General features: G+C 46.5%; 1 protein-coding gene across 1 annotated transcript in view; it reads right to left on the bottom strand.

The window, feature by feature from the left end:
- Positions 1 to 20,048, bottom strand: part of LOC144587166 (uncharacterized) — a 31,267-nt gene extending 11,219 nt beyond the window's left edge. Inside the window, 8 exon segments of the mRNA XM_078386781.1 lie at positions 845 to 1,087; positions 15,985 to 17,489; positions 17,947 to 18,073; positions 18,613 to 18,621; positions 18,685 to 18,692; positions 18,877 to 18,994; positions 19,146 to 19,619; positions 19,723 to 20,048. Of these exon segments, the coding sequence (XP_078242907.1) occupies positions 845 to 1,087; positions 15,985 to 17,489; positions 17,947 to 18,073; positions 18,613 to 18,621; positions 18,685 to 18,692; positions 18,877 to 18,994; positions 19,146 to 19,619; positions 19,723 to 19,875 (2,637 nt within the window). The 5' untranslated portion in view covers positions 19,876 to 20,048.
- Positions 20,049 to 20,455: the final 407 nt, after the last annotated feature.

Here is a 20,455-nt window from a genome sequence, read left to right as displayed (position 1 = left end):
GAGCAAGCTCAAGGATTGGGAATGGCTCCTTTATGTGAGGAGGAGAAACCACCTGACAGTGCAACCCTACTCTACAGACTGTTTGCTCTAAAGTTTGTGCTCTCCACATTTTTTCTAACACAATACCACCCAAACACCCACCCACCCACCCATCCGTAACCAGGGGCTACTTTCTCCCCAGGGTACAATTTGGATTACAAATAGAAAGTGCCTTTTCACTTGTTCAAACCAAAATTATCTTCAACAGAGCAGGATTCACAGGCAGGGGAGGAGGGCAAAGGGGCCTGTCCCGTCTGCGAAGTGCTTTAGCCCTAGGAGGCTCCTTTGTGGGTAGAAAAGGATGTTCACTCAACACTGCTGGAGGTCTCTCCCAGCCCCACACGGTCCCATGACTGTCACCTGCCTCATCAGAAGCAGATCCAAGCAAATGTGATCTCCAGGAGGGGTTAAAACAGCTGTATTCCAAAATGGCCACAAGAAGGCATGGAAGAGGGAAGTGGGTGAAGAGAGGGAAAAGGGCACTGGAAGGGCTTTGCTTTTAAATGCAGGTGTTTAACTAAGATGATGGGATACTACCTGTCCTGAATTGACTGCTCTGTTTTCGGAGCACTTAGGATAATTCTAATCTCCTTTGTTTAATTGTGTGTGTTTTCAAACTGCGGAGGAAGGAGCCCTCGGAGGAGGAGGAGGGGAGTTTGGGGGACGATCCCCAAAGAAGGTTCACCTGCCCTGGCCTTGGAGGGAGGGAGAGAGAGAGAAGGAAGGGAGGGAGGGTCTTCCAGGGACTCCCCCCCCCAGCTCAGGGCTCCCCTTCTTCCGCCTCTCCTTCTCCCAACGCTCTCACCTCTCTTTCTCCCTCAAGCCAAGCCCCACAACCAGCTTCTCCAATCGCTGCCCCAACTCCCCTCCTTCTCCCCTTCCCGGGGGCTTCCCGGCTTCCCGAAGAGGCGCCTTCACTTCCGCCTGGAACTCTGAAGAAAGGAAGAGCTCTTCCGGGAAGGAAAAGACGGGCGCACCTTGGGGGCGGAAACAGGAAGTGGCTTCTGTTCTTCCTGTCTGCTCCTCTAGGAATTAGATTTCCATGGCTCTACCTCCTCTGGAGGACCATCACTCTCGGGATCATCGAGTCCAGCCGCCTGTCAAGGAAGAACCTGAACCCAGAACCCTGAACCCGGAACCCCGCAGTCAGAGGCCTAAAATCCCTTGAGTTATCTCTCCAGCAGCACTTAAGAAATGCGCTTTTAATGGACAGATGTACTTTTAAAAATATTTGGGCTTTTTTTTATTGTCGTCTCTTGTCTGTTTTTGTGCCAGTTTTAAATCTGCTCTGAGCCGCCTTGAGTCCCAGATTGCAGAGAAAGGTGGGATACAAAGAAAGGGAAAGAGAGAAAGACTGCGCAAAATATTTGTTTCGTTTAATCACAGTAGGAGGGCAGAGAAACTCTTAAGTTTTATGAAATGAATGTGGATATTATTTTTATTGATTAATCACATTTACACCCCACCTTTCGCCTAAAAGGATAGCACTCACGGCAATTTATAGTATTTATTTATTTATTTAAATAATTTATATACCACCTCATCCCCCCCATTGGGGATCTAAGGCAACTCAGAACAGATAAAACAACAAATGTAAAAACATTACATAAATAAAACATCTAAGAAACCATTAAACATAGATTACGATTAAAAAATGAAGTATAAAAAAAATCAAAAGTATTTATAAATATGTACGTTAGAAACCAGCATTTCTGAGATCACTGACTGCTTAAAGGCCTGCCTGAAGAGGAAAGAAATAATATGAAGAGAAAAAGTAACAGGTAAATCTCATATTTAGCAAAAACTTAACAGAAGGTACACCTGCAATGGCTGCTCCTTTGGGATAGTTGCCGTGTCGCAGAAGATACAGAACAATTGAGACTCCGACCACACGTTTTCTGAACAATTTTTATCCCAGAGCTATAGGTAAAGGTAAAGGTCACTTTGACAATTTTTGTCCAGTCGTGTTCAACTCTAGGGGTGGTGCTCATCCCCGTTTCCAAGCCATAGAGCCAGCGTTTTGTCCGAAGACAATCTTCCGTGGCCAGTGCGACTTGGACACGGAATGCTGTTACCTTCCCACCGAGGTGGTTCCTATTTATCTACTTGCATTTGCATGCTTTCGAACCACTAGGTTGGCGGGAGCTGGGACAAGTGACGGGAGCTCACTCCGTCATGTGGATTCGATCTTACGACTGCTGGTCTTCTGACCCTGCAGCACAGGCTTCTGCAGTTTAGCCCACAGCTCCACCACGTACCTTCCCAGAGCTATAATTGCACTTAATTATGAACTTAAAGACCACCAGCAGTGGACAGTTGGACAATGTTACTTAGCCTGCGGTGTAAATGTTTGTCTTCCTAGTGGGGGATTTTTAATGGATGAGGAGTGTTTGGGACTTTTTTATGCCTGTGCATGTGGGTCTGGTCTCTGGGTGTCACTGTGAATTTTGTTGTTTATGTATACTATGTATATACTTACAATGACAATAAATTATTTTAAAAAATAGCAAGCCAGTTGTGGTGTGCATCGGAAAAGGAGTCTCGTACGGCAGGAATCCATCTTCCTTTCCGTTCTGAGCCCAGTTCTATAAGAGGCTTCGGCTGTGGCTGCCCACCGACAAGGCTGTGGTGGATGATGAATCGGTTTGGAGAGATTCACTGACTCTTCCTGTGAAACTGGTGTTTCATCAGAACAATCAGAGATACTTTATCAGCCTTAACTCTCTGCTTCTTATTCTGTTTCTTGGACAATGTATGAAGTTCATCCAGTTTTCCTTTGGTTGAATGGGTACTTTAATCAAAGATCAGATAGGTGGCTTAGTCATAAAAATAAATAAGAATAATTATGTGCTGTCAAATCAATCCCGTCTTATGGTGGGCTTTTCCATATTTTGAAACTCTTCTGAGTATAGAGTACCCAGAAGTGCATTCCCATTCCCTTGTTCTGGGGTGCCCTAGGACTGTACACCGTGCACAATATAGAAAGTGTTCAGCTTCCTCTCCTGCCGTGCACAAAGGGTCCAGGACTCACTGCAGTACAGGAATGTGCTCAGGACACAGCCTCTATAGACCTGGATCTTTGGTATGTGCCGTCAGCTTCTTATTCAGCCATACTCTCTTTGTGAGTCTAGAGAACATGGTAGCTGCTTTGCCAGTGCGTTTATCCAGCTCAGCATCTAGGGAGGGAGTGTCAGAGGTCGTTGAGACAAGGTACACAAAGTCATGAACAACCTCCAATTCTTATGTGGAGATGGTAAAAAGGCAGGCCTTGCTAAAATGATTAATTTGTTGTTGGAGGTCTTCAGCAGAGTGGGCAACAATGGCTTTATCATCGGTGAACAGGAAGTCCCGCATGCATGTCAGCTGGACTTTGGTCTTTGCTCTCAGAGATTAAAGAGCTTTCCATCACAATTCTTGGCCCACTTGTTTAGGCCGTTTTGGCATTGGAAAAACGAACAAAGATGGCCAACGCTTGCTGGAGTTTTGCTGTTATTACCAAGATCCAAGCATTGGCATCGGCCCGATTTGATCCTCACTAGACGTTCTAGCCTTCCTGGTATTACAATCACACACACTTACCAGTACAACAAGGCTGTATATTGTCCCCCGGCTTATTTACCTTATATGCAGAATACATCATGCGAAAGGCTGGACTGGAGGAATCCCAAACAGGAATTAAGATTGCTGGAAGAATTATCAACAACCTCCGATATGGAGATGATACCACTCTGATGGCAGAAAGTGAGGAGGAATTAAACAACCTTGTAACGAGGGTGAAAAAGGAGAGTGCAAAAAACGGTCTGAAGCTCAACATCAAAAAACCTAAGATCATGGCCACTAGTCCCATCACCTCCTGGGAAGTAGAAGCAGAAGATATGGAGGCAGTGATAGATTTTACTTTGTTGGGCTCCATGATCACTGCAGATGCAGCTGCTTCTGAGGGAAAAAAGGCTACCTATTCTTCCTCTTTCTCATAGAGACAGACAGCTAACTTCTAATCCTTTCTTTGGCCAATCCTAATTGGCGTTATGTAACTGTCGTGTCCACCCAGTGTCCTTTGTTTATTTTCGCTAAACACAAGTCCGCTCTCTGGATGCGTTTCCTCACTTCACGCTGCCACCAGGTCTTATTCCCTCAATGCCAAATAGATAGATCTTAGACACGTGCTGCCAATACAACAGATTTATTGATCTCATAGTTGTTACGCAAATCACAGGAGTAAATCACAGATGTTTAGGATTATTCATTAAATATCACTTGCTTTCACGTTGGTTTGTATGTGTATTTATTCACTGTTACAATATTCTTTGACTATCTATTTATTCTATATACTTTTGAACTCTTTCCTATTCTCTCTAGCATTCCAACTTTCCAATCTCTGTCTTAACTTTCTCTATTCAATCTCCTAACTCTCTCTCTTCAATTCCCTATCTTCCACCTCTTTTTTCCACCTCTCCTCTCTGTCTAACACTAACTGTCTAACTGTTCTTTTGGTTCCGCCCATCCTGTCCTCTCATAGGCTACTGCCTCGAGCTCCCCATGATGGACAGGCGTGACGTGGGCATTCCACCACAGTAACCACGCCCTATCAGTATACTGTCAACTATCTGTAAGCTTGTTAAAGTAATAAAAGGGAGTGCTCCTGGGGGCGTTGCCCATAGTAGGCATCTAGGACTCCTCTGATTTCGATATTGCCCATCTGGTGATTTCCATGTATAGAGTCGCCTCTTGTGTTGTTGGAAAAGAGTGTTTGTGATGACCAGCTTATTCTCTTGAGAAAACTCTATTAGCCTTTGTCCTGCTTCGTTCTGAACTCCAAGGCCAAACTTCCCTGTTCTTCCTTTTATCTCTTGGCTCCCTACTTTAGCATTCCAGTCCCCTAGAATGAGAAGAACATGTTTCTTTGGTGTCAGTTCTAGAAGGTGTTGTAAATCTTCATAGAATTGTTCAATTTCAGTCTCCTCAGCAATGCTGGTTGGTGCATAAACTTGGATTATTGTGATGTTGAATGGTCTGCCTTGGATTCGTATTGACATCATTCTATCATTTTTGAGATTGTATCCCATTACAGCTTTTCCCACTCTTTTGTTGACTATGAGGGCCACTCCATTCCTTCTACGGGATTCTTGCCCACAGTAGTAGATATGGTAATCATCTGAGCTGAATTCGCCCATTCCTGTCCATTTTAGTTCACAGAGGAATTATATCAGAAAGATTTGGATATCCCGGACAACCCAGACAATGTAGTTGCTGATCTTGAGCCAGACATCCTGGAGAGCGAAGTCAAGTGGGCCTTAGAAAGCCTGGCTAACAACAAGGCCAGTGGAGGTGATGGCATTCCAGTTGAACTATTTAAAATCTTGAAAGATGATGCTGTTAAGGTGCTACATTCAATATGCCAGCAAGTTTGGAAAACTCAACAGTGGCCAGAGGATTGGAAAAGATCAGTCTACATCCCAATCCCAAAGAAAGGCAGTGCCAAAGAATGCTCCAACTACCGTACAATTGCACTCATTTCACACGCTAGCAAGGTTATGCTCAAAATCCTCCAAGGTAGGCTTCAGCAGTATGTGGACCGAGAACTCCCAGAAGTACAAGCTGGATTCCGAAGAGGCAGAGGAACTCGAGACCAAATTGCTAACTTGCGCTGGATTATGGAGAAAGCCAGAGAGTTCCAGAAAAATATCTACTTCTGCTTCATTGACTATGCCAAAGCCTTTGACTGTGTGGACCACAGCAAACTATGGCAAGTCCTTAAAGAAATGGGAATGCCTCACCACCTTATCCATCTCCTAAGAAACCTATATGTGGGACAGGAAGCAACAGTCAGAACTGGTCATGGAACAACTGAGTGGTTCAAAATTGGGAAAGGAGTACGGCAAGGTTGTATACTGTCCCCCAGCTTATTTAACTTATATGCAGAATACATCATGCGGAAGGCTGGACTGGAAGAAACCCAAGCCGGAATTAAGATTGACGGAAGAAATATCAACAACCTCCGATATGCAGATGATACCACTCTGATGGCAGAAAGTGAGGAGGAATTAAAGAACCTTGTAATGAGAGTGAAAGAGGAGAGTGCAAAAAACGGTCTGAAACTCAACATCAAAAAAACTAAGATCATGGCCACTGGTCCCATCACCTCCTGGCAAATAGAAGGGGAAGATATGGAGGCAGTGTCAAATTTTATCTTCCTGGGCTCCATGATCACTGCAGATGGAGACAGTAGCCCTGAAATTAAAAGACGCCTTCTTCTTGGGAGGAAAGTGATGACAAATCTTGACAGCATCTTGAAAAGCAGAGACATCACATTGCCAACAAAAGTCCGAATAGTCAAAGCTATGGTTTTTCCTGTCGTGATGTATGGAAGTGAGAGCTGGACCATAAAGAAAGCAGACCGCCGAAGAATTGATGCCTTTGAATTGTGGTGCTGGAGGAGGCTCTTGAGAATCCCCTGGACTGCAAGGAGAACAAACCTATCAGTTCTAAAGGAAATCAACCCTGAGGGCTCACTGGAAGGACAGATCCTGAAGTTGAGGCTCCAGTACTTTGGCCATCTCATGAGAAGAAAAGAGTCCTTGGAAAAAACCCTGATGTTAGGAAGGTGTGACGGCAAGAGGAGAAGGGGACGACCGAGGATGAGATGGCTGGACAGTGTCTGCGAAGCAACCAACATGAACCTGACACAACTCCGGGAGGCAGTAGAAGACAGGAGGGCCTGGCGTGCTCTGGTCCATGGGGTCACAAAGAGTCGGACACGACTAAACGACTAAACACACAGGACTCCTCTGGCAGACATCTCTCTCTGTGTGTGACTGACCTCTTTAACTTCTCTCTCTAAAACTAATTGCTTTATCCGGTGACACCTAAACCATCAGCCTTCACATTTCGTGACCACTACACCCCAGTTTAGAGGAAAACCCTGAGGTAGCAGAAATGGCTGAGGAGGTCATATTGAACAACCCTAATACTGTAATACTTCCTGTATTGAGGAGCAGAAGGAAGCTATTACTTTAAATGATTGTACGGATTAGCACATCTAATGAGAATCCCATTCCACTCACCCCTGAACTCCCGGAGAGGTTTGTAGCTGATAAAAACCTGACATATAGAGAGATTTTAAAAAACCTCTGAAGGGTGAAGATGGACCTCTCAAACAGCTAATTGTCCCTGTAAAATATAGAGAGGAATCCTTAGAAGTAACAAAGCCAAGCTTGGGGGGTACTCAGGGAAAGGAGAAAGGCTTGTATGAGGCCCAGGAAAGAGCATTCTGTCCTGAGGACAAAGAAGTGGTGCTGAGACCCATCGAGGGGAGTGAACTGCTGTTGGCAAGGCCAGAACCTGTGGATTTGTTGCTGCAGCACTGGAGGGCTAGGGAGTCTAGGTGCTCTGCAGCTGCAAAAGTACTGAAAGCCTTGCGAGGCAAACCCCTACCTGAAAAATTAGAAGTTAAAAGGATGGAACCAGATGAAAACCTCAGTGCATCGAAAATAAACCAAGTGCTTGAGATTGCACTTCAGAGAAACCTGCCTGTGAATTTGGAAGTGACCCATGATAGTGGTTCCCCACATAGGGAGAACTTCTCAACAAAAGTACCCGTGAGTGAGGAGGAAGGCGTAAGCAATAAGCTCTCAAAGAAGGACGCATCCAGAGATGTTCTGGAGGAGGAGAAAGAGCTGCCTACCCTTTCCCCAGGTGAGAAAAGTGAAGCCACGAGCCAGAAAGAAAGCAGGCTTCACCCGGAAAAGGCGAGCGGAGGAAATCCAGGGGATTATGTCTTTGCTTTCACCTGACAAATTACTGGATTATGTAATTAATTGCCCTTTTTCTTTGCACCTGTTCTTAACATATTTGTAAGCTCCCCAGGGTCCTGCAAAGGAGGCAGATAGGCAACAAATAAAATAAACAAGAGAGTAAATAAATGTAGAAACATTTTTATTGCTACTGCTATTACAGGTTACTCTTCAAACTTTCCTTTTTACCACGTTTCGTGTTCCAGGTCATTTACAAACATCAAGAAAAAAGATTTAATAAACAAGGAAATCAAAAACATCAGCTGCAAACCCATTAAAATCAGCTGAGTCGATAAAGCAAGGAACTGGAATCATCACGACAAATATTAATGATCACTATCCTCCTCTTTTGCTTTGAGGCCTTTTAGAATCAACAGGATTTCATCTAGAAAACAGGCTTTTCTAGCTACACAGAAGCCCATCCAGCAGCCCTAATGATGCAACAGCTGCAACCCTGTAGCTTAGCGGAGGAAGTCACCACTAGAGGAGGCCTGTTTGAAACATGGCAACCGAGGAAGGAGGGGACTCGCCCAATCCCCACAAGCGTCAGTGGGCCGACTCTAGGGTGACATGCGAGCCTACGCAATGGGATTGAAAACAATTTAGGGCGACCCTCCCAGCAGGACCAGAATGGGGAGGGGGCTTTTTCAAAACCAAAGGCAAGCTTCAAGCTGCTGGGGTTCTCGTTTTTGTGCTTTTACAAAATGGGGAGCATCCAGGAGGAGGGAAAGAAAGTAAGGAGTGCGGGAGGAAAGGATCCCTGCATCCCCAGTCAGTTGAAGGAGGAGCAAAAATGCAGGCAGGCAGGCAGGAGAAGCCAGGACAGGGCTGACCCCCAAAGGGAGCGTCTCCCTGTTTCCCACGGACACGGAGAGGGTGGCCACATATCATAAGGGCATATGTAAGATGTGTGTGTTTGTGTTTGCACCCCTAGCTGAGAAAGAATCGCTTCTGGGGGTGAGAAAGCAGATACGTCGTCTCAGGGCTGGTTCTTTGGGGACGTGGGGGGCAAAGAGGGTAAAGGGCCTTTTGGAGTGGGGGAGAGGGAACGAGACTGGAAGGGTTGGCTCCTCTCTCCCGCCACTTACTCTGGGTGGGAGAACATACAATTATATTGGATAGACTGGGCAAAGGGCCAAACAGAGGTGAGAGAAGGTCTTCTCTAAATGATTGCTTTTGGGCTGCAGGTCCTGGGATTCTGCCAGGGGGAAATTCTTGCAAGTTGCAAACAAAAAATAAAGAAATGTGAATGTCATCCTTGGTTGAATCCATGATATTTTCTAAATATTTTCAATCTCCCCTTCCTTCAAATAATACAAGGTAACAGATTCGTTACTTCAAAACACTGGATCATCTCCAGGTACAGCTAACTTGCTTCAAATGAATAGGAATTCTTACTTGACTAGCTTATGTTTCATCAATTTCGGGGGGGGGGGGGTCTACACGTAAGGAAAAGCCCAAATCCACCTCATTCTGCACAGTTCTTTTTCTCGCCATCCAAGGAGGAATGGAAAGTTAGAAAAGGGAGAATGAGAGGAAAAACAACAACACAAGACTGGAGGGTTTATATTAGAAAAGGAGCTGTATTTCCATGCTTTTGTTTTGTTTTGTTTACTTTTTGGTGTAGGAAAAAGGGCAGTGAAGGGGAAAAGAGGACAAACCACGGCAGTCATTAGAAAATCAGATTCCGCCCGAGTGTTTCTTTGGGAACTCCAAAAATCTATAGGAAACACAACACTATCTTTCCCTGATGCAATGCCTGGAGGCAAACCTGCCAAGTTCTCACCGGGGTGAATGTTTTGATGGAAAATGAGATTCGTCTCCTTCTTGAAGGCCTCGTGACCCTCCAAGCATTTAAACTTTTCTCTCTCTCTCTCTGTGGCTTCTTTGATGAGAAGTGAGTTGCGCCCTCTGCCTGAAGCTCGTCCCACATTCCAAGCACATAAATGGTGTTACATACAGCACTGATGTTACCTGTCTGTCATGGGTTTGGAGGGAAAGTTCCATCCTATGGGGAGTGGAAGGCGGGACATCAGGAGGAGGGGCTGTACTGTATATATATGTGATGCGTGTGTGGAGAAGTTAGGAGACGCTGGGATGTGACGAAGCAGCAGCTGGGAAGAAGAAGCTGGTGTGGGAGTCTGTGTGTCAGACAGGGTACTACTGTGTGTCAGAGTACCAACCTGATAGGTTCAGGTGTCTGTTGGTTAGCCAGAACTGATAGGTTCAGGGTCTGTGCTTCAAGTTAAGGGTTCTGTGTGAACCAAACTGTGTGTATGTATGAGTGAAACTAAGCCACGTTACTTTATCTTATTCACCTGATCGTTTTATTTTTCCCTGTGTGTATTTAAATAAACCTTATTCTTTTTATTGTTTGAAAATCCATCCCTGGTCTGTGTGACTTCTTATAGGGAATGGTTGGTGGCAGCTTAGTTAACGTGTGGCAGATCCCAGTAGGTCTGGGTTTGTCACATTGATTGGTGTCCAGCGTGTGGGATACGACTGGTCCAGTTGTCCAGCGGTCCAGCAAAGCCTTGGCAAGTGTGCCCAGAGCAAGGGGGGTCTAGTCAGGGACAATCTGAGGCGCGTAGGTAATCTTCTAGGTGTACCTCACGGGGGGGTGCACTAGTGGAAGAACGTGCCAACTGGGGAGACTAGATTAGAGTGCTCTGAGGCAGCCTGGTTTTGGCGGGAAAAAAGCTGAGGCAAAACTGTGTAGTAGCAGTGATTTAGCCTGCCAGCTGAGAGGCCCAGCAGAGGGGGGTAGTCTCTAACTCGCTACAGTTGCAAGTAGTGCTGAAGAACAGCAGCAATCTATAGAAAGCTGGTTCTGAGGCAAAAGAGGAAAAAAGTGGTCGTTTTATTTTGAGGCTTGACTTTTTAAAGCAGCTTGTTCTGAGGGGGGATTATGCCCTTGACTCGAAGCCAAATGGCAGAAATGGGTGAAGTGAAAGACCCCCAGGTTGACCAAGGTTCTGAGGATGAATTTGGCTCAGTGCAGGGTGACAGCACAGGAGAGCAGAACCCAGAACTCAGAAAATTGCTCCTAGCCCAACAGCATGAACTGAGGGTGAGGGAAATGGAGGAAAGGGAAAGAGAGAAACAGCGGCAATTTGAATTAGAGAGAGAGAGAGAGAAAATTGCTCTGGAAAAAGAAAGGATGGCGTTTGAATTAAGGAAATTGGAAATGATGAACCAGAATAATAATAACAATAGGGATTCTGAGGGAGGCCAATTGTCTAAGGCTGACCTGAAGAAATTCCCTGTGTACCACAAGGGAGATTGTCCTGAGGTGTTCTTTTCCCTAGTGGAAAGAGCGTTTGTGGACTTCTCAGTGAGGGAAACTGAGAAGATGACCATCATGCGATCTTTAATCAGTGGTAGCCTGGCTGAGGTCTATGCCGAGATGCCTGAGGAACTGATGAAAGATTTTGCAGAGTTTAAAAAACTGGTGTTTGCAAGACATGGGATAAATGCGGAACAGTTGAGACAAAGATTTAGGTCAATCACCAAAAAGCCAGAGCAGACTTTTACCCAAGTGGGGGCCCAATTGGTGAGGCTGCTTGAGAAATGGCTATCGCAGGAGGGGACAGAGACCTTTCAACAGCTTAAAGATTTGATAGCGCTGGAACAGTTCTATTCAGTCCTGCATGGGGAATTGAAATTCCAGGTGAGGGAAAGGAAACCAAAATCTGTGGTGGAAGCTGCCGAGATCGCAGATTTTATTTCGCAAATAAGAAAGCCCTTGGGTGAGGGGAAATCTGTAGGTAAACCCAAAGAAACCTACAGCAAGTACTCTCAGGGACCAGGGAAAAGCCAGCAAGGGGGAGGGGCCCATGGTGAAGGGAAGCCCTCAGACATGAAACCAAGACCTCAGATTTTGGAGGGAAAACCAAAACAAGATGAGAAAGACTCCAAATACAGCAGAAAATGTTATTTCTGTCAGGGAAAGGGCCATCTAATCTCAGAGTGTGAGAAATTAAGGCAGCTAAAAGGAATGGTGCCTCAGGATTCTAGTGGAACCAAGCCAAAAGCTGTGTTCTGTGTCCAGAGAGAGCAAGGCTCATTGTCACTGAGGGAGCCTGTTGCCATGGCTGCTCAGTCTGGAACGGCTGCATCTGCTGATCAGGCTGAGGAAGGTGGTCCTCTTGTGGAGGTCAAGCGATGCTTGCTCGTGAGAACAGATTCTCAATTGTTTGAGACAGCAGGGGTGGACGTAGGAATACTTGACCGTCAGTATAGGGGGCTGCGGGACACTTGTTCCCAGGTGACCCTGTGCCATCCAGATATTATTCCTAGGGAATATCTAATCCCAAATGAGAACATAAAGGTAGCAGGGATTGAGGGGCAGATAATCTCACTCCCAGTCGCGGAGGTACCTGTCAACTTTCAAGGCTGGAGGGGAGTTTGGCGGCTAGCGATTTCATCGACTCTGCCAGCAGCCGTGCTCGTGGGAAATGACCTGGCTGAACATGTGAAAAGGGTGCTAGTGATTACACGTTCACAAGCCACCACGGGGACAGTTCAAGGGGGTAATGATGAGCCAGAGACGGAAGCAGAGGGGAGTTCAGAAGCTGTGGTGGAAACCTTAACCACAGACAGCAGATTTGGACAAGAGCAAAAGGCAGACGCCACTCTCCAAAAGTGTTTTGAACAGGTGACCGACGCCCAGCTAACACCTGAAACCCCAGTGAGTTTTCTGGAGAAAAAGGGGATTTTGTATAGAGAGACCCTGAGGAATATCTCAAAAGGGGGAGATGGGATCAGAAGTCAGCTGGTGGTACCTGAAAAGTATCGCCCCATGATCTTACAAAGGGGGCACTCTGACATGTTTGCTGCGCACTTAGGGGTGAACAAGACACAGCAGAGAATCACACAGAATTTTTACTGGCCTGACATAGGGAAGCAGATCAGGGAGTTCTGTAAACAATGTGATGTGTGTCAAAGGCAGGGGAATAACCGCGACAGGACCAAAGCAAAGTTGTGCCCTTTGCCTGTGATTGACACTCCGTTCAAATGCATAGGGGTGGATATTGTGGGACCTTTGCCCAAGGCCACAAAGAGGGGGAACAGGTTCATTCTCACCATTGTGGACCATGCCACAAGGTACCCTGAAGCCATACCCTTGACTAACATTGAAACTAACACAGTGGCAGATGCCTTGGTGGGGTATATGTCCAGGATGGGATTTGCCTCAGAAATAATCACAGATTCGGGCGCATCGTTCACATCAAAGCTCATGAAACGCTTGTGGCAAATCTGTGGAATTAAGCACAAGGAAACCACTGCTTATCATCCTGAAAGTAATGGGTTAACTGAGAAGTTCAATGGGACTCTTATGCGCATGATTAGGGCTTACTTGGCAGAGAATCCAAACAATTGGGACCAGAAGCTGCAATCCCTTTTGTTTGCTTATCGATCAGTGCCACAAGCCAGTACCGGGTTCAGTCCATTTGAACTTTTATTTGGGAGAAGGGTGAAAGGGCCCCTTGATTTGATCAAACAAAATTGGGAGCAGATCACCCAGGATGACCCACAAGACGTTGTGACATACATAGACACCTTGATGAATGACCTAAAGAGAAATCTAGAGCTGGCAGCAGAAAACCTGCAAGCTCAGAAGGTCAGACAGAAAACATGGTATGACCACAAAGCTAGAGAGAGGCACTTTGACCCAGGGGAGGAAGTGCTTTGGCTTAGGCCCTGCAGAGAGAATAAACTGCAGCTCAAATGGGCAGGACCATATAGGGTCATTTCCAAGATGTCAGACCTGAACTACCTTATAGAGCAGGAGGAGAACCAAGCAAGGAGGGTGGTTCATGTGAATGCCCTAAAACCCTACTACAGAGGGGAACAGAGGGTTTTATTTGCGATAAAAGCAGCTGAGAGTGAGGAAGCTGAATTACCCTTCTGGGAGGGTAGAGGGGAAGTAAAATACAACCCAGAGGAGGTAAAGATCAGTCCTGCACTCACCCAAGACCAGCAGCAAGAACTAAAAATGCTGCTTAGTAAATATCAACAGGTGTTTTCCAACAAGTCAGGGATAGTGAAGGGAGTGATGCATCGGATCCACACAGGGGATGCACCCCCGCAGGCAGTATCCCCATACCGAGTAACGGGACCCTATAGGGACAAGGTGCGGAAGGAGCTGGACGAGATGCTTAGGGACAACATAATCGTCCCCTCTTCTAGTCCTTGGTCCTCTCCGATAGTCCTTGTGGACAAGCCTGATGGGAGCATTAGGTTTTGTGTCGATTACAGGAAATTAAACCGTGTAACCACTCCTGATGCCTACCCAATGCCCAGGCTAGACAACCTGATTGAAACCATAGGGGGTTGTCGGTTCATCTCATCATTGGACCTGGTAAAGGGATATTGGCAATTAAGAATTGATCCCAGGGATCAAGAAAAGACCGCCTTTTGCAGCCCTTTTGGTCTCTATGAGTTTCGAGTCCTGAGCTTTGGTCTCAGAAATGCACCAGCCACATTCCAAAGGCTGATGGACCAGACCTTGGCAGGGCTCAGTGACTTTACAGTGGCCTACATTGACGACATAGGGATCTTCAGTAATACCTGGGAAGATCACCTGATACACCTGGAGTTAGTGCTGCAGAGGTTAAGTGCAGCAGGGCTAACAGTAAAGGCCAGCAAGTGTCAGCTGGGTAGCCCAGAAATAAAATACTTGGGTCACGTGGTAGGGGGAGGAATGATAAAACCCCTAGAGGCCAAAATAGAAGCTGTTCGTGATTGGCCTAGACCCAACACCAAGAAAAAGGTCAAATCATTTCTTGGGTTGGTGGGCTACTACAGAAAGTTCATCCCGAGGTTTAGCGAGATTGCGGCTCCGCTGACCGATCTGACGAGGAAGAAGGCTGATGACCGCATCCCGTGGACCAGCGACTGTGAGGAGGCGTTCCAGAGGTTGAAGGAGGCGCTCATCAACTATCCAGTGCTGCGGGCTCCAGACTTCGACCGGGAGTTCATCATCTACACCGATGCATCTAACAGCGGGGTAGGAGCAGTTCTGTGCCAGGAGGATGAGAATGGTGACCAGCATCCAGTGTCCTACCTGAGTAGGAAACTTCAAAAAGGTGAGAGACATTTGGCAACCGTGGAGAAGGAGTGTTTGGCCATAGTCTACGCGATCCAGAAGGCCAAGCCTTACATCTGGGGAAGACATTTTGTTCTGTGCACTGACCATTCACCACTGCAATGGTTAAAGACAATGAAAACCCACAATAGCAAACTTATGAGGTGGGCTTTAAACCTACAGGACTATGACTTTGAAGTGAAAGTGGTCAGAGGGTCAGTGAACTGTGTTGCTGACGCCTTGTCAAGAAGACCTGAAGAATGAAGACGGCGAAAGAAACATGGACTATGTATATATATTGATGACAAAAAGTTAAATGTACCTGTTTTTTGAATTTGGTTTGTATGAATAAAGGTAAATTGATGTAATGTATATGGTAAATGTTTAAATGCCTAATTGATATGGTTAACTTAGAATGTAAGTATAAGTAAGTATGATATGGTATGTATAACTGTTGTTGTGTGTTTTATCCAGGTTGTTTTTTGGGAAAAAGCACCTTAGCTTTCCCCCTACAAAACAACTTATAAAGAGGGGAGGTGTTACATACAGCACTGATGTTACCTGTCTGTCATGGGTTTGGAGGGAAAGTTCCATCCTATGGGGAGTGGAAGGCGGGACATCAGGAGGAGGGGCTGTACTGTATATATATGTGATGCGTGTGTGGAGAAGTTAGGAGACGCTGGGATGTGACGAAGCAGCAGCTGGGAAGAAGAAGCTGGTGTGGGAGTCTGTGTGTCAGACAGGGTACTACTGTGTGTCAGAGTACCAACCTGATAGGTTCAGGTGTCTGTTGGTTAGCCAGAACTGATAGGTTCAGGGTCTGTGCTTCAAGTTAAGGGTTCTGTGTGAACCAAACTGTGTGTATGTATGAGTGAAACTAAGCCACGTTACTTTATCTTATTCACCTGATCGTTTTATTTTTCCCTGTGTGTATTTAAATAAACCTTATTCTTTTTATTGTTTGAAAATCCATCCCTGGTCTGTGTGACTTCTTATAGGGAATGGTTGGTGGCAGCTTAGTTAACGTGTGGCAGATCCCAGTAGGTCTGGGTTTGTCACAAATGGTTTCTCCCCTGTGTGGATTCTCATGTGGTTATTCAGGGTTGTGCTCTGGCCGAAACTCTTTCCACATTCTGAGCACTGAAATGGTTTCTCCCCGGTGTGGATCCGCAGATGACGAGCCAGGGATGCCCTGTGACGGAGGCTCTTCCCACATTCCAAACATGCAAATGGTCTCTCCCCTGCGTGGATTCTCATGTGGTCATTCAGGGTTGCGCTGTGGCTGAAGCTCTTTCCGCATTCGAAGCATTTAAATGGCTTCTCCCTTGTATGGATCCTCATATGGAGATCAAGGTGTGTCCTTCCACGGAAGCACTTTCCACAGATCAAACATTTAAATGGGTTTTTTCCATTATGGAGTTTCTGATGGAAATAAAGGTTTCTGCTGTGACAGAAGCTCTTTCCACATTCCAGGCATTTAAATGGCTTCTCCCCTGTGTGGATTTTCAAATGGCTGGCAAGGTTTCCATGCTGGCGAAAACTCTTTCCACATTCCAAGCATTTAAATGGCTTCTCCCCTGTGTGGATCCTCAGATGATGAGCCAGGGATGACCTGTGAATGAAGCTCTTTCCACATTCCAGGCATTTAAATAGCTTCTCCCCTGTGTGGATCCTCAGATGACGAGTCAGGGATGACCTGTGACTGAAGCTCTTTCCACATTCCAAGCATTTAAATGGCTTCTTCCCTGTGTGGATCCTCAGATGACGAGCCAGGGATGCCCTGTGACTGAAGCTCTTTCCACATTCCAGGCATTTAAAAGGTTTCTCCCCTGTGTGGATTCTCACATGGCTGGCAAGCCTTGGACCCTGACGGAAACTCTTTCCACATTCCAAGCATTTAAATGGCTTATCCACGGTGTGGATCCTCAGATGACGAGTCAGGGATGACCTGTAACTGAAGCTCTTTCCACATTCCAGGCATTTAAAAGGTTTCTCCCCTGTGTGGATTCTCACATGGCTGGCAAGCCTTGGACCCTGACGGAAACTCTTTCCACATTCCAAGCATTTAAATGGCTTATCCACGGTGTGGATCCTCAGATGACAAGCCAGGGATGCCCTGTGACTGTAGCTCTTTCCACACTCTACACATTTAAAGGGTTTCTCTGTGTCCGTTCCCTGAGGGAAAACAAGGTTCGGTCTGTCCTGGAAGCTCTTTCTACTTTCGAAGCTCTGAAAAGTTTGATGAATTCCCAAGGGTGAATGATCAGAAAGATTCTTGGCACCTTCTGGGATTCTCAGCGGTCTCCCTCCCATGTCGATTGTCCAAGCAGCACTTAGAGTACAGTTATTTCTGCCCAAAGAACATCTACTCGTTTCCTTCCTTTTCTCTCTGTTTTCCTGGAGCAGAGAATCTTGCGAATCTCTGAGTGGAAAAGCTAAATCTTCATTTCTACTGTGTGTATTTTCTTCACTTCTCCTTCCTTGAAGATGACTCTCTTTACAAACGACTGTTTCCAAGCCTATCCAACACAATTCTTCCTGGTTCTCGCTGTGTCTTCCCTCACGGGCTGAAATAAGAGAAACAAAATCTCATTGGAAGGGGGCACCTTGGGATGCTGAACAGGTTGGCATCACCTCTGAGAACCTAGGCACCCCAAATTGACCAGAAGGAAGAATTTGGAAGTAAACATGAGGAAAGAATGATCTGCCCCTTTGTTGACTCTCAGACCTCCTGCACCTAGAGTTAGTCTGATACTCTTAGAAGTCTGCCTCTCAACCCCACATACTTTTCCTGTTAAGGGGCAGAGCTATCACTGGTCCTTTCCTGTCTGCTGTCTGGGAAATTTATGGATTAATGAGGATTAAACTTTAGACCTTTACATCTGTGCTACAGAAAGAAAAACTTTCATAGTTTTCCTCTCTCTCATCTTGTGAACCTCCACAGCAGTGATAGGCTACATATTCTTTGGTGCCATTTGTACTGTGGATCTGTCGACTGAAGGAAAAAAAAAAAGCAAAGCTCACCCAAAGACACCACATTTTCACACGTCTCCTCCATGACGTCCCTGTGATAGGCCCTTTGGTTCTGATCCAGCAATGCCCACTCCGCCTCTGTGAAATTCACGGCAACTTCATCAAAGGTTACAGGACCCTGAAAGAAGACGAAGCCTTTCATCTTCAGAGAGAATGCGGTTGTTCGACTCTCACCAAGTACCACCAAGAAGAGAATGAACACAACTAAAGATGGGTACAAACCAGTTTGTCCCAGATCATAAAGGGAGCAGCACAGGTACTGCTGCTCTCCTGCCCTGCCTCCTCTGGATCAACCAGCAACTCACCAGGCCCAGCGCCCTCACTTCCCGCACCCCCTCCAGTCCCGGCAGCAACTAAGGCTTCTCTGCCCCACCCCCCTCCTGGCTGACCTGCCACTCAGAGTAAATGGCAGGGCAGAGAAGTCTGTGCTCTTGCTGGTGACTGGAAGATCAGCCGAGGAGGTGGGAAAAGCAAACAAGCTCGGGTGAGTGAGTGGCCGATCGGATGCCAGAGACCAACAAAAAAATTGCCAGGCCAGTTACTACAAAATATTGAAAGAAGCGGATAGAAAGGGGCAAGCGGTATCCAGCCAAGGAGGCAGACGGGAAACAAAGGTGCCCAGCCTCCTTCCCCATCTCCCCATCCACTCCCCTTTACCTGTTCTGGCTGCACAGGCACAGCTTCCATTCATCTGCAAAGGAGAGATGAGGGAGAAGTTCCCTGCATATTTTTGATGCCTGCAAAGAAAGATCTCTTATTCTTCACATGAATTTTATCCCCAACTTACTCAAAAAGGAACCTTCCTTATTTGATCAACTAATCTTTCATGAATTCCACGCAGGAGGCCTAAAAGGCCATTCACTGGATTTGGAAACATGCAAAGAAGGGAAATCAAGAAGAAATGGGCTGACTGGGTCTTACCCTGTGAGACGGCTCCTCCGATCCCCTCCATCCTGTTCCTCGGGAGCTGTGGCCTCTCCCTGAGGTAGAAAGGAGACTCCACTGCCAGAGGGGAGCCAGTGACAGATTCTGAACAACCCTGTACAAAAAAAAGATGCACACAGCAACTTCTGGATACCCAACACAGGAATGGAGGAAGAAATTTAAAAACTAACAGTAGAGGAAAAAACATCAGATTTAGGAAGAAGTGTGGAAATGTTTAGTTAGGCAACTTATAAAAAACTATAGACCTGAACTCTCACTGGCTCCTCTTCCTCCTTCTTATCCACGCTCTGGCTCAGGAGGAAACCTTCCGCCAGTGACACGGCCTGCGAAGTGGTTTCCGGCTTGCACTCTCTGACCCAGGTCTTCATCGCTGGTGGCAGGACAGCCAGGAACTGTTCAAGGACAATCAGGTCCAGCATTTCAGCCTTGGTGTGTTTTTCTGGCTTCAGCCACTGACAGCAGAGACGATGAAGTTGGCTACAGACCACTCGGGGCCCTTCATCCTCCTGGTAGCTGAATTCCCGAAAATCCTGGCACTGGGTTTCTGGGTCAAGAGAGTCTGTATCAAGTTTGTTCTGTCCAGTTCTTTCTGGGAATTCGTTGTTGCTCCAACCCTCCATGTCCTTCAGCTCCTTTCCAGCTCCAAAAGTGGCTGAGACCTCCACTTTCCTCTCCAATACGAGCCAAAAGAATGGAAGCAAATGGATTGTGTTTTCCGTCTGTCAAAAAAGCAAAGACATACCAAAACTCAGGGATAAGGTCAAGGCTTGGGAATGGCTCCTATATGTAAGAAAGAGATTGAAGGAGGAGAAAGCAACTGACCGTGCCACCCCACTCTACAGATTCTGCTTCCTCCAAATTTTCTGCTCTCCACATTTTTCTAACACCCCCCCACCAGGGACTACTTTCTCCCCATGGTATAATTTGCATTACAAATATAAAGTGCCTTTTCACTGGTTCAAACCCAATTTTCATCAACAGAGAAGGATTCACAGGCAGGGGAGGAGGGCGAAGGGGCCTGTCCCATCTGTGAAGTGCTTTAGCCCTCCGAGGCTCCTTTGTGGATAGAAAAGGATGTTTACTCAACACTCCTGGAGGTCTCTCCCAGCCCCACACGGTCCCATGACTGTCACCTGCCTCACCAGAAGCAGATCTGTTATCTCCAGGAGGGAGGAAAAACAGCTGTATTCCAAAACGCCCATAAGAAGGCATGGAAGAGGGAGGTGGGTGAAGAAAGAGGAAAGGGTAATGCAAGGGCTTTGCTTACAAAATGCAGGCTTTAAACTCATGGGATATCCTATCCTGAATTGACTGCTATGTTTTGGGTGCATTTAGAACTGTTCTAATCTCCTTTAATTGTGTGTGTTTTCAAACTGCGGAGGAAGGAGCCCTCGGAGGAGGAGGAGGGGAGTTTGGGGGACGATCCCCGGAGAAGGTTCACCTGCCCTGGCCTTGGAGGGAGGAAGAGAGAGAGAGAAGGAAGGAACGAAGGAAGTCTTCCAGTCTTCCAGGGACTCCCCTTCTTCCGCCTCTCCTTCGCCCAACGCTCCCTGAA

Source organism: Pogona vitticeps, chromosome 2 (genome assembly GCF_051106095.1).
Source record: "Pogona vitticeps strain Pit_001003342236 chromosome 2, PviZW2.1, whole genome shotgun sequence".
Lineage (NCBI taxonomy): Eukaryota > Metazoa > Chordata > Lepidosauria > Squamata > Agamidae > Pogona > Pogona vitticeps.
Note: the sequence above shows the minus strand (reverse complement) of the source record. Positions and strands in the feature narration are given on the sequence as shown.